This window comes from Pantherophis guttatus, chromosome 7, assembly GCF_059756535.1.
Source record: "Pantherophis guttatus breed Tessera chromosome 7, ASM5975653v1, whole genome shotgun sequence".
Classification (NCBI taxonomy): Eukaryota; Metazoa; Chordata; class Lepidosauria; order Squamata; family Colubridae; genus Pantherophis; species Pantherophis guttatus.
In genome coordinates, this window is record NC_142069.1 from 28,709,688 (window position 1) to 28,724,420 (window position 14,733).

The window sequence follows — 14,733 nt, forward strand, 5'->3', positions numbered from 1 at the left end:
GAATAATTTTGCTAAGTGATCGAGCTTTTCCCCCCTCGCTTCACCCACTTTTCGAGTCTTGCCCCCATAAGCAGAAGTCTTTTTTTTTTGCAAAGTCACACTCGCATGTTTATTTCGGGAACGCAAAGTTGGTCAGGAGGCTCGAGTCTCTTTCTCTCCCTTCCCCACCCCACCCCCATTTTTTCTCAGGGTTTTGGAGCTTTACATAGGAACGAGGGTTTCTTCCCGGTACGCTTCGGCTACCCAAGTCTTTTAAAAAGCGAGGCAAGTCTTTATAGAAGCGTCCGTTTTCTGGCGGGGCGTCTCTGCCTGCCTGATGAGCAACGAAAGCGTAAGCGAGGAAACTTGTTTTTAAATGCCCGCAGGCCAATCGCTCCGCTTCTTGAAAAATGCGGACGCCGAGAAAGTCTCCGAGCTTCTGTTTTTTGCACGCGACGTGTGCTGATTTCAATGGCTCGACGGGAGATAATGTTGATCGCCTCTTATCTCCGAAGCGCGCCGATTTCCGCTAAAAGCATCGGTAAAGATCGCGAAAACTCCACTTGTCCACCCCCAAGGGGCTGCTCCGCCTCGAAGAAATCTTGCCCAGTACTCAAAATAACCGCGAATTTAGGAATCGTTTCCTTCCTCTTCCTCACCGTAACATCCCTTGTGTTAATGTGGGTCTTTTAGTCAATTTATCTTGGCGCTCGAGGCAGCTTTTGCTAAGGCTAATGTAGTCTTGGGCAGCCGTTCAAAAACTTCATCCGCAGGATGTTTTTGGGTTGTTGTTGTTTTAAATGGAGTAAAGCATACCCTCAGTCAGGGCGGTTGACTTCAGTGTTTATTCTCCAAGGATATGCATAAAGAATACAGCCTTAAAATAAATATTATGATAGGATCAAAAAGCTGCTGACTTTGGACAACATGTTAGGTTAAAATGTGGGATGGCTGGATTTACACACAACTAAGCTAGGCTAAGAGGGGCTTTAGCATATTGAAGGAATTCAGCCACTGTGATAATGTAATTTGTGAGCCAGATTAACAACTAAAGCCATAATAACTACAGGAGAGTTCATTTAGATGCAGCATGTTAGAACTTGGCAGATATCTTTTAGTCACTTTGATTTACACTTCCATGACAAACTGAATAGAATTTATATAAAATTTAGTTTGTTGGGTGAACCCGGCCAATTTGATTAACTCAGATCACATCTTAATCTGTTTTATGAATACTGTATAGTCTTCGTGACGACATTGTTTCAAATTGGCCAATATTATCTGGAGGAAGTACACAGTTGTGCCTGCGTACACATGCACAAACACACAAAGTATGCCTGCCTTGCCAAATCCCTCTCTTCCTATATTTCTTGGCAACTTTGCTTTTTCTCCCCCTCTGATCCTGCAGATACATGCAATTGGTTTTGACTTCATTTTGCAAACTTAGCCATTGTGTTTTATGTAAATAATAGTTTATGCCATAGCACAAGGCTTGAACGAACTCAGTATATTGATGTAGTGCATTCATCATTTATCTAAGAAATATTTAAATACTTCACAGCTTAAATACCATTATAATTATTTGCCCTGAATCTCCTGCTATTCAACTACATTTAATGACTTAGGGTTCCCATAAATATGACAGAGACAAAAACCTCTTTTGCTGAGTGTGCATAGTTTAAAACAGACTTCCCTTTTTGCCCATTATTCCCTAGTTCCTTCCACCACCACCCACCTCCACCCCCCCACCCCCCACCCCCAAAAAAACCTCCTATCTCTGCAAGATGTTTTCTCTTTGGAAAGTTTTTCCAGATTGATTTTTTTAAAGCAGTTTTGAGAATCAACCATTTTTGAGATACAGCAGTCATAGGTGAACAGTATATCTGTGTAACACATTTAATGTTGGCAGTACAATTTGTTTTATTTTTTTCCTAATGGATGCTATCTTGGGATGTATGTCTTGTGGGTTAAGGCACCAGGCTAGAGATCAGGACATCAAATTTTCCGGCCTTAGGCATGAAAGCTGGCTGGGTGACCTTGGGCCAGTCCCTCTCTCTTGCCTTCAGAAGTTGTGGGAGCTTCATCACTGGAAGCTTTCAAGAAGAGACTGGACTGCATTTGTCAGAAATGGTGTAGGGTCTCCTGCTTGGGGGGGTTGGGGGTTGGACTAGATTACTTATAAGGTCCCTTCCAACTCTGTTAATCTGTTAAAGGTGGCTGTTGTGGAGAAAATAGGAGCAGGAAGGAGAATTGTAGATGTTCATCACCTTGAGTTATTTATAAAAAAATGATGAAGGCAAGATATAAATAATAAATACCTTCCCCCTTTGTAGAGTTGTCAAGATCTGTTTCTGATCAGTCATTGCCACTTTTTTCCCATCAATATGGTATGTATGAATCTGTCTTATTCTCTCTCTCTCTTTCTCTGTGTGTGTGTGTGTGTAAAACGTTTCAAAAAGTTTTGCCCTGTTTTGTATCATTGTATATATAAACTTATATTAATGCCCATTCAACCTTTTTGAGAAGAGTCCTTGAGCTCATTTTCTTTTACCACTCTTCAGTAATGAAGGGTCAGCAAAATTGGTTACACGACTGCTGATTTCTAAATGATTTCTCACTGGTTTAACTTCAAGGCTTATATAAGAAGCACATGTCCCAATTGGTGTTTATAGCTCCTTTATTATGAAAGCTGACCGTTAATTCTTTCTCTCGGCTCTGTTTTTAAGCAGTTAATGAACCATCATAATATTTCATTTGTTATCCCTGAAAACTAAATTTATTCAGAGGTTTGCGTGAAGGATTGTATTCAAAAATCTTTTGAAGATTCAAGTAAATAAAGAACTCAGAAAACATGGCTTGTTTGTTTCTTTGCTTTTGGTTTAGGATGAGACCGGCGCGTATCTCATAGATCGAGATCCAACTTACTTTGGACCTATTCTGAATTTCCTTCGACATGGGAAACTGGTACTGGATAAAGACATGGCTGAGGAAGGTAAGTCTATAGATCTGTATGTTCCGGAACCCAGGTATATAAATGCCAGTACAGGTATTCCTTGACTTAGAACCATTCATTTGGTGACCATTTGAAGCACTGAAAAAAGTGAATTGCGACCGTTTTCACCCTTAACACCATTCCAGCATCCCCAAGGGTGTATGTGATCATTTATGACCATTGCACTATCCTGGGGTCATGTGATCATCATTGGAAACCTTCCCAGCCAGCTTCTAACAAGCAAAGTCAATGGGAAAAGCCAGATTCACTTAACGACCACACGATCCACTTAATAACTGCAGTGATTCGCATAACTGTGGCAAAAAAGGTCATAAAGTGGGGCAAAACTCAACACTTTGCAATAAAATTTTGGGCCCAATTATGGTCATAAATCAAGGACTAGCTGTATTGTTTATGGTAGGCAATGAACATAATTGATTGCTAAGGGCTATTTATTGAAGTGCCTCTGAAATACACTTGAGAATACTCTTGTCTCTGCATCTATTGTCTAAAATTATATTTCATTTATTTATTTATTTATTGGTTTGATTTATATGCCGCCCTTCTCCGGAGACTCAGGGCGGCTTACAATGCGTTAAGCAATAGCCTTCATACTTTTGTATATACCTGCTTAGCAGGGCTTTTGGCCTCCCCTAAGCGGTGTTCTTTTTTACACAAAGTCAGCTTATTGCCCCCACAATCCGGGTCCTCATTTTACCTACCTCAGCCTGGAAGGCTGAGTCAACCTTGAGCCTGGTGAGATTTGAACTTGCAGTAATTGCAGGCAGCTGGCAGCACTTTAACAGCACTTTAGCCGCTGCGCCACCAAGGCTTCATGACAGTAATATTATAGGAGGACCTTAAGAACATATTAAATATTTTCTGGCAATATGATCTTTTTCATGAGATTGAACGCTTCACATATTTTCTCAGGAGATTCCCCATGTTCTATTACAAGAACATAGAATGATGCATTATACCAAATTAGACTATTCGCCTGACACGGTAATATCGTAAATACATATGCAGTTATAGGGTACCCTCAAGCTTCTTTTTACTGACCAAGGACCCATTTTTTCCACTATTGTTTTCTTCTTAAAAATGGGTAAAATGGTTTTCTAAAGTATTGAACATGGAAAATACAAATGTAACATAAATCTTAAAGATAGTTATAGCATAGTTAAAAGACAAACATCCCCTAAATCAGGGGTCCCTAACCCCCGGGCTGCGGCCCACTATTGAGTCATGGCCCATTTGGAAGCGGCTCGTGTACGTGGGGTGGGGGGAGCGTGTATGCGTGTGCAGCTCCACTCATGCAAACGGCAGGCTCGTGCGCGAAGCTCCGCTTGCACAAATGGAGATGTATGCACTTGCGTGTGCCTACCATTCACACAGAACGATCCCCTCTCTCCCTCCTCCCCTGACGTGTCGGGCCGCCAAGTTGGAAAGGTTGGGGACCACTGTCCTAAATTGTCTCCCAATTTATATGAAAAATTCTCCAATATTTGTTTTGCTCACATCTGAGATACGGCCCTATCTACTTTTTACCCTACCTCTGCCCTTTATGGTCCACAGCCACCCTGCATAAAATATTAACTGTAGCTCCGGTTGCTATGAATTTCTTAGCTCTGGTTTATGATGACTTACAGCAAAGAGTCTCTGGGGTTCAGAATAGAATCTGTCTTAGTCTTGACGGAGAGGCAGATGTTAACCCAGGGGACTTCTGGATGAAAAACAAAAGATTTTACTACTGAGTAAATTGCACCTTTATTTCTTAATTGGTTCTTTCTCTTGCCCTTCTTCTATTATATAGAGATATGTTTATTCAAATTATCATTTATATTGGCTGTGTACCTTTTTCTTTCTATATAATAGCTGCTTTTGTTTGATTCATGCATAATTGTTGTTTTATCTTTATTTTTATAATATAAGTAAAGCCATTTTGGTGAAGAAGTCTGGATAACAAAAATTTTAAAAATAGGTACTGCTTAGTTATTTTATCTATCTAGTGGCTTATAACTTGGTATCTCTTTGCTGGGGTGTACTTTCCAAATAGCTCTGCTAAGATGTACATATCTTCAGAAGCTTTTCTCCAGAGAAAACCTGAATTCTGGCATGCTGCCTGAACTCACAAAGTGCCTTTGTTTAAAACTAATACCTGCAGTTGTGTAGAAGGGTGAGCTTATGTTCAAGAAGAAAGAAATATGGCAGATTTATTGAACGATTCCCGTAGACCCAAACCTGTCTTGTCATAACAATTAGCAATCTTTATAATCAATTTCAACAACTCCATATCTAGGTAGTCCTCAAGTTATGACAATTGAGCCCAATATTTCTCTTGCTGAGTAAGATAGTTGTTAGGTGAGTTTTGCCCCATTTTCCAACCTTATTGCTACTGTTGTTAAGTGATTCACTGCAATTGTTAAATTAATCACATGGTTGTTAAGTGAGTCTGGTTTACCCATTAAGTTTGCTTGTCAAAAGGTCGCAAAAGATGACCACATGACTCCAGGACACTGCAACTGTCACAAATACATGCCAGTTGCCAAGCGTCTGAATTTTGATCACAGGCTCATGAGGATGCTGCAGTAGTTGTAAGTGTGAAAAACGGACATAAGTCACTTTTTTCAGTGCTCTTATAATTTCGAACGATCACTAAACGAATGCTTATAAATTGTACTACATTTCCCTTAAAAAAGTTAAATCAGTAGGACATATAAGTGTACTACACTAAACCTATAACTAACATACTTGTTTTGCTGCTAAGATCCAGTTTGATGTAAGGGATTAAGGCACCAGGCTAGAAAACAGGAAACCTCGAGTTCTAATCTCACTTTAGGCATGAAGTGAGTTGGTTGAGCTTGGTCAGTTGTTTACTTGCAGACTGAGGAAGAGGGAACTAGCATGTCACTTCTGAAAAATGCTGCAGGGGGTAGTTGCTGGGAGACAATACTGACTTGAAGGCACATTTTCCCCTCCCATTGCTGCTGTGCCACATCAACCAGCTGACTACTGCGCACCTGCTGCTAGCTGCCTTCTGATTTTCAGCCTTGTTGCTTGCCCCCAAGGTGGATGCCCTCTCTCCCCACTCTCTTTGGTATGCAACTGGACATTAATCTAGCAGCTGAAGTGAGGAGAAGAAAGGAGAGGCAGCCAGGCTAGTTTCTTACAAAATAAACGGGTGGAATAATAGTTGCATACTTTATCTTAATCTGGGTCAGAGATTGACGTCTTTTTATAATGAAAGTTGGCAATTCCTACTACCCCACTTGGGGATGCCCGCATGGATATTGTCCTCACCCACCACAACCATGCTGAGTGGGGTTGAGACTCTGAACTTGAAAATAAAGAGCAGTTGTATTTATTTATTTCTGTACTGTGGTCCTTCCTTTGCTTGAATCTCGGGTCTATTTTTAATTGCCTGCATTCCCTTAGTGCAGTTCTGTGTTGGGAAAATGAGAAAGAGGCCAAACAGTGCATCACAAGGGTGATGGTTTGTACCCTTGTAAATACACTGATGCTTGGTATTCTAAATATTTAGTTTTCGACTTTGTAAGAAGCAGCGTCTTTCCTTCAAAAAAAATAATAATCGTTCTGTTGAATGCTATTTTTTACTTTGTGTTCAGAAATCCTAACAACCAGCTGCCAATGACATATTTTGGTGGCACTCTTGTTTGTGATAACAAACAGCTAATTAAACAGTAGAGCAAACCATCCAAATAGACACAAGCTGTAATTTCCAGTGGTCAAGGAAAAGAATATAAATTCTTAAGTAGTAGTAAGAGATAGAAGACAATGGGAAGGAAAGAGGAAGTCTGATGTTGAAAGCTACATCTTACGTTGTTTTTATGTGTTTCTTTTACTTTGCTTTTAGTATTTCATTCTCTTGTGTCTTTTCTAATTTTTAACATCAGCTTGAAGAGTGTAAAGTGATTTATGCTTATAATAAAGTTTTTTTTCCAATTTAAAAAGAAAGAAGCTGATGAGCTAATTCACAGCGTTACGCCATTTCAGTTTCTCTGTTCTGACAGTTTCCTTTCCTTGTGGGAGTAGTTGGCAGTGGTGAGAGTACTTGTCTGAATTATTCAAAGCATAATTTTCTTACAGCACAAAAAAGGAGTAAGAATAGGGAGAAGAACTCACTGAGTTCAGACAACAGTCCATGAGATTAAAGGTGCACTATGCGTTATAAGAATTCAGCTACATGTTATGGGAACCCATGTCTGGTTTACTTGGGGACATGTTATGTGCAAACAAAAACCATGTCTTGGTAACCTAAGTTTAGAATTTAGCATGTTACAAGAAGCCAACTGATCACTCTTGAAGAATCTGAAATTACAATATTTTATTCTTTTTCTATTCTGGTTCTGGTTCTGGTTCTGGATACTACTCTAATATGGGAGGCGAAGGAAAAGAAGAACAATATCATTGTCGTAATGATGACAGTAATTCTCTGGTGATTGAAAAAGAAACTGCTTCCTCGTTTCCCTTCCCACAACTTTCAGACTCCGAATGGCTGTATTTTTTGCTTTGTTTATTAATATATTCCCCTAGTTTGCTGAGGAAGGAAAGTGACATATTGTGAGGTTCCTAATAAGGCTTCAGGTCCAAATAGATTCTTCTGGTGAATAACAAAATGCTAGTTCCTAAGTGTAACTTTAGTTCCTCAGTGGTTTCATTAAGTGCCTGGATCCCACATGCCTGCTGCTGAAATGCATCACGTGGGTCCCTCTAGGGAAGCGACGTGAGGATGCAAATGATGACAGATGAACAAAATGGAAGACAACATTTTATTTGCTTATGTAGCAATAATTTCATGCCAATTTCCCTTAGGCTAATATTTCTCAACCTCAGAAACTTTAAAATATATGGACCTCAAAACTTCCAGAATTCCCCAGCCATCAGTTGCAACCTGGTCTCTGATATTTTGGGCTAGAAATTCCCAATTCCTTAATATTCCTCTTCTGTCTGGCTAATAATGCTGTTTAGTGGATATTGATATCCACTGTAATAAAAATAAGAGCAAAATAGATCCAACAAGTTTTTATTTGGCCATCATTGGATTAGAGCTAGATAGTGGATATGGCTGAAGATTAAATCTTGAGTGTTTCCTCATGAATCAAATATCTGTATGCTTGGTGATATAATCTGGTTAATTAGTTAAGGCTAACTAGAGCATGTGGGTTGAATCCAAGCAATGATTCATCCTTGAAAGAGGGGGTGGTCCAACCCATGCTTAAGAAGACATTCCTCTCTCAAGAAATCATGCTGGATCTGACTGTGTTAGTTAATTTCTGGACTGCTTCCTTTTTAGGGAAAGTTGTTAAGAAAGTAAGTTGCAGTTTCAAAGCTCTCTAGATGAGGTGGATTTCTGGATCTCTCCCAGTAAGGTTTCAAACCTGGGTGCAGTGTAGATATAGTATTGATTTGATTTGTTGACTTGTGGCAGGACTACTGTAGAGGTGGTATTTCCACTGGTTTCCTTGACAGTATTGATACCATTGATTATTATATCCTTTTGGACTGACTTAAGTGTTGGAAGTTATGGAATTGTTGTGGTTCTCTTTTCTCTTGAGCCATTTCAAATTGGTGATGATGTGGAGATGAGAAGAGAGGTCTAACTCAAGGCTCTTGCTTTGTAGGATAGCTCGAGGCAGGGTGGATAAAAATCAATGATTTTTTAAAAAAAATTTAAAAAAATCAGATTTTTTTTTATTTAAATCGGATTTTTTTGATTTAAATCGGATTTTTTTTATTTTTATCGAATTTATTTTAATAAAAAACTTGGGGTAAAAATCTATCGTAAGATAGTTTTCTCTTTAAGATACATAAATAATTTAGTTTATTCAGCATGAAATGGAGCTTAGTTATGTAGCATGAGGCTGTATATTCTGCAACACTGGGACTATCAACAGTGGGTCAAAGGAGTAGCAGAGATGACAGTTGCTCTTTAAAAATTATGATTTAAATCGAGTTGATTTAAATCAAGCCTTTTTACTAGTGATTTAAATCATGATTTAAATTGTGATTTAAATCATGATTTAAATTGTGATTTAAATCATGATTTAAATTGTGATTTAAATCAACTTGATTTAAATCAAATCCACCCTGGCTCTAGGCTTGATTCTTTTCTGATTCCTGTTTATATAAGATTGCTGGATGGTGTCATCCATAGGCATGGAGTTGGATGTATATCTCAACACTGGGTCTTCCAAATGATACCATCAATATTCTGTCTTGATGTGTGGAGGCTATACAGACCTGGCTGAGGGGGAACAGGCTCACTTAACCCTTGTAATACAAGTAGCTGTGGGTTTGGGGTGCATCTGATCTAGAGACTTTCTTTCTGGATAGAGTAGCATTGCTCCAAATCTACCCAGTGTGCAGTTTGGGAGACATACAGCTCTTGTTCTAAGAGGAACAACACCAGTTGTGCCTATGTCTGAATCAGGAGGCTCTCCTCCTTGTCATTCATGCCTTAGTCACCTCAGAGTTGGATTACTGCAATGGTTCCATATGGGCTGTCCTCAATGACCTCTCAGAAGCTGCTGCTGGCCCAGAATGCAGGGATGCGAATAGGGTACCTCTTTACTTTATGAGCTACATTGATTACCAAAGCTTCTGAGCGTAGTTCAAGATCCTGGTTCACACTATGAAGTTTTTCATGACACAGGGCTGGGTTGTTTGCAAGGCTGAAAAATAATATTTGAATATTTTTGCTCTTCTGGTTAGATCTGGCAGGGCAAAGTTTGATCGGACACGGTTGACAATGTTGTGTCACTTAGACAGTGTCATGGGGCAAGACACAGGAGTTGTGCCTTCTCTGTTACTTTCCTGCCCTTTGGAACACAATTCCTCCTTGGGATTTGGTTGGCCCAACCTTTTCGGCCTTTCAGAGGGCATAAAAATCTGTACCTTTTCCCAAACAGTAGGAAAATTAAGCCAACAGAATAATTCTGTTGGTTTAATTTTTCCCAGTACTGAATGTCCTTATGTTTTGAATTTTGTTTTTATTTTTAAGTCATTTTATATGGACTTAATTGTTGTTTACAAATGATGTACACTGCCCCGAGTTATGTGCTGAGTGGGAGGCTTTATAAATCAAGCTAACTAAATAGATGAAAATTTATTCTTAAACCATCTGTCGAGTTGGTTGAGTTATTTTTCTGATAGGCACAATTTTGTCACATTTCCATATGGGAAATCAGTTGGTTTTAGTGGCTGAAAAGATTTAACTCACTGGATAGATTTATACATCAAACTAAGATATAATTTTTTTTTTTTTAAAAATTATATATATTGAATAAGCCAAAATAGCTTAGTTAGCATATAATGCTTGGGTCTAAACAAGCCATTGGAATGCTCTATTATGGACGACTTAATGACCAACTAGCATTTACTATATTTACCCAAAAAGAATCTAGCTTTCTTCTTGAAGAATTACTTACGGATGTAGTACATTTTATTGAGAGAATTAGAAACTAACACGGTTCCTGTATAACTGCTGAACATGAGCAAATGAATGGGGGTGTAAAGTGTGAATAGATATGCTAATCAAGTTTAGTCTTGATCACCTCTATCTATTTGCTTATTTAGTTTGTTCATTTGTTAGATTTATTTCCCACCTTTCTATCAGGAGGTCAATACATAGTGAAATACATAGCACTTTGACCTCCCATTTTTCTCCAAAACAACTGTGAGATTGTTTAAGCTAAGAGACATAAATACACATATGTGAGAGTCTTACATGAATACCTTTGTTGAAGGAAAAAATACACTTCAGGATTGGTTTCAAGAAGAGTTGGACATGAAAATGCTACATCAATCCAGGGGATGGCTTAGTAGTTTTCAGAAAGTTGATCTTCTGAAACAATATGTTTATGATACACCTGATCATCTTAAATTCAGGTTCATCTTTCTTTTGTGTAAATATGGAGCTTTCTTTTTGCTGGGGAAAAAAAAAATCAGAGTGAAGCCTCTTCAGGTACCTCAAAATTTGCTCTGAATAAGATAAAAAGGAGCATGCTAGCAGCTTGCCTCAGTTCTATTTACTCAGAAGTTCAGCTCATCACGAAGAGATGATTAACAATGGAATGGGTACCTAAGGATATGTCTAGAATTATTATATTTTGCTGGCTTTCTTAATGGGTTGCTGGAAGTATATTTTAAAGCAAATGAAGATATCTGGAATTTTTTTTAATGCTGTTACAATTTTGTGCTGGAGAACTAGGAGTGTGCAGTTAAACCTCTTACTGTGTAAGAATGTTATGAGTAAGTTATCAAGCATCTTTTGTTTCTCTTTTTATTTTTGTTTTCCCTTTCCCAATTGGAGGAAATTAGGAAGAACAAATCCCTTACCTTCTTGTCCTGTCCCTTTCTCATCTACCCTCTCCCTCGCCTCCCCTGTCTTCACGGAAGTAGAAAACTCAGAGAAGCAAACTTTTTATTTAAGCATGCTATTTCTGTAATAAAAATGTCCTTTTGAATCTGAAGCATCTCTTTCTGGATTGTTTTAACAGGCTTGGTTCTATTCACATGCACATTCTCTACTAAATATAGACTCACTGAGCTGGAGAAACTGAAGACTTTCCCCTACACTTCGTTGCATAACAGTAATCATTTATACACTATTAAGTGCGATGCTACTGAGAATGGTTCTGAAAAGACCATTCCAGCATTCTACTTATATGTTTAGATATATTTTTCTCCATGTTTTTTTTTTTTGTCTTATTTCATGCCAAGCCAATAACAAGTTATTGAGATAACTGATCTACTTTCAAATTAGGTAGAAAGAGATCATATAGAAATGGTGATTAATTCATTTTCTCTTTGCAAAATTCATACTAGCTTCTCTATGGAAGAAAATCACCCCTCTTTTATTCAATTCTTTATTCAGAAATAGGGCATATTTATTATAATGAAATGAATCTATTGCATTAGAAAATGAGAAAATCGGATCTTTCAGAATAAATGTATTGAAATATGAATAATATTTATCCAATTTTGAAACGATGAATTTCAATGCAAGTATTTTTGCTTGTTTCCTTTCATTAAGATTCAGTGTGATCTGCAGTGATTTCATAAGTACTATTTCTTTTTTTCTTTTTTTTTTGCATTTGTATGATAATTCTGTTATCCAGGCTGGTATACTAAATGCAAGTTGTGAGGATTTATGCCACCTTTACTAATATGTACCCTGTCTTCCCCAAAATTATACATCCCCTGATAATAAGCCCAATTGGCAATAAGGCCAAGCGCTTATTTCAGGGTTAAAAAAAAAAAAAAAAAGACAGGGTCTTATTTTCGGGGAAACACGGTATCTATTTAGGATGGCCACTTCTTAGTTGAGTATTGGACTCAGTGCTTCTTCTCTTTTATCCTTCTGAAATCTGTACTCTTTCAAGTCTATTAAACATACTGCTGTTCCATTTCTTTCCCCTCTTTTGAGGTCGATTTTGTTTTTGTTTTTTAGGGGGGGCCCTCCATGTTTTATCTGATTACCTTAAACTTCCTTGTCGGTTTGCATGACCTAGTAGGGGAAAAAAAAGAGAGACTCATATTATGTGAATGATCAGTATATTAATTACAAACTGTTCAGTATTTGTCAGATTATTTCTCTCTTCTTCTGCCTTTTCAGAGTCTTTTTTGTCTTCAGCTTTCGTCGTTTGACCTGTGCTTGGATTTGATATTCCCCTAAAATATAATTTGGTCTAGTCCAGTCAAAGCTTTGTTTCAATCAAAAATTAGCATATGGTAATTTTGCATATGCAAAACATAGCATCTGCAAAAAACAGCAAATGCAAATTTGTAGGGAAATATAAGAATTAAGATATAAATGGACTGTCAAGCTATTTTCCTAAAATACAGAATTTGTCATTTTATGAAGATCTTGGTTTTATCAAGCCTGGGGCTTGGCAAAGAGGATAATCTTATGTAAATGGAAAGGAATATATTTTCCTGATGAATTCAGATAAGAGCCTTATCTATTTTTGAAAAGATTTTTGCTCTAAAAATAAGAACATAAAGGAATAGATTTCCATATGATCCAGACTGACTAATAAGATTGAGGATTGAATTTATTCTTTATTGATGCTAAATGAAAATTATATGGATATTTCTTCTTTTTTTCTGTTACTAGTTCTCCCACATTTTCTTTTTATAGTGTTTAATCACCTCCATGTACATTTTTTTTCATTACAAACCGCTATATTTTTATCAGTATTGTAATTGCTTGTATTCTACTGTTAATAATAATTAAAAAATTAAAACACATGAAAGAAAAATAGCTACATGTGCTTATGTGAAACTATGAGAAAAAATGTAATTGTAATAAATCTGATTGAAGGTGGATTAATCTTATTGAGTGGAATGTGGAAAAGTGAAATTAAGTTTAATTATTAATGAAAGGATTAAAGTGCATGTCAGAAAGTATGAATTGGTATCATTAGGTAGTTGTGAATGCCCATGAAAGTAGGTTCAGTATCTGGAGTAATCTTGAACTGAGCGGTATTAAAAATCTAATATATTTTTGATGTGATTTGATTTGGTTAATGTTACACTCAAATGACAAAGGAAGACCCAGGCTTAATTGAATGTGATTCTGGAGAAAAATGACTTGTCAGGTGACTTGAATGAATGATGGGAATCAGATAAACATTGGGACTGTTCAGAGTTGAATGAAAACGATGATTGTTTATCGCATACTTGGTAAGAAATATGTGTTTGTTATGAATTCAGGATTTATGTTTTAATCACATGTACACATGGAAAAGGAAGGAATACAGGTAGTCCTCAACTTACAACCACAATTGAGCCCAAAATTTATGTTGTTAAGTGAGAAATTTGTTAAGTCAGTTTTGCCCTAGTTTACGACTTTTCTTGCCACATTTGTTAAGTGAATCACTGCAGCTGTTATATTAGTAACTTGGTTGTTACATGAATTTGGTTTCCTCATTGACTTCGCCTGTCAAAAGGTCACAAAAGGTGATCACATGACTCCAGGACACTACAATTGTCATAAATGTGAGTCAGTTGTCAAGCATCTGAATGTAAATCACATGACTATGGGGATGCTACAACGATCATAAGTGAAAAATCGTCATGCCACTTTTTTTGAAGCTGTTGTAACTTTGAATGGTGACTAAATGAACTGCTGTTAAGTCGAAGACTACCTGTATAAATCAAAAGCTTTACTGATTTGTTTGTGATGAGAGATTGAAAGAGTTAGTGAACCATATAATGATGATGAGAGATCCTGAATGTGAACAGAACATTCTTGACAGTTTTTGATTGCTTTTTTTGGGGAAAAATCTAGGCATAGAAAGAAGGAAAAATATGAAGGAAATAGAAGTAGAGGAAGTGGAAGTGGAAGAAGAATCAGACCCATAGAGCTGGAAGGAGCATAAGGATCAAATATGATGATCCTGTATGAAAAGTATAGTGTTGTATAAGTAGTGTTGTAACAGAAAGAATGAGAAGTGTTCATAAATAAATTTGATGTGGAAGCTGCTAGGAATGGAATGAAAATAGATATTAACATAATGTACAGATATATGTGGAAGAATTAAAATGGGAAGTATGAATAAGGCTAGTTATTCCTCATATTACATTACTAATTTTTGTATTGATAGGCTTGGGTTGATCTATTGAGGTCTATTTCAGTTGTATGTTTCTATGATAAACTGATTCTCTTAAATCAAAATCTCTTCCTCATTTTGGAGCAGGCAAGATTATGAAAAAGAGATGCACTTGCAAGTTTACTA

The 14,733-nt window shown here is 37.2% G+C and overlaps 1 protein-coding gene across 2 annotated transcripts in view; it reads left to right on the forward strand.

Annotated features, from left to right (window-relative positions):
• Nucleotides 1-14,733, forward strand: part of KCTD17 (potassium channel tetramerization domain containing 17) — a 31,228-nt gene that overhangs the window by 2,681 nt on the left and 13,814 nt on the right. For both annotated transcript variants that reach the window (XM_034402738.3, XM_034402739.3), the window contains exon 2: nucleotides 2,863-2,971. In XM_034402738.3, the coding sequence (XP_034258629.1) occupies nucleotides 2,863-2,971 (109 nt within the window). The remainder of the gene's footprint in view (nucleotides 1-2,862; nucleotides 2,972-14,733) is intronic.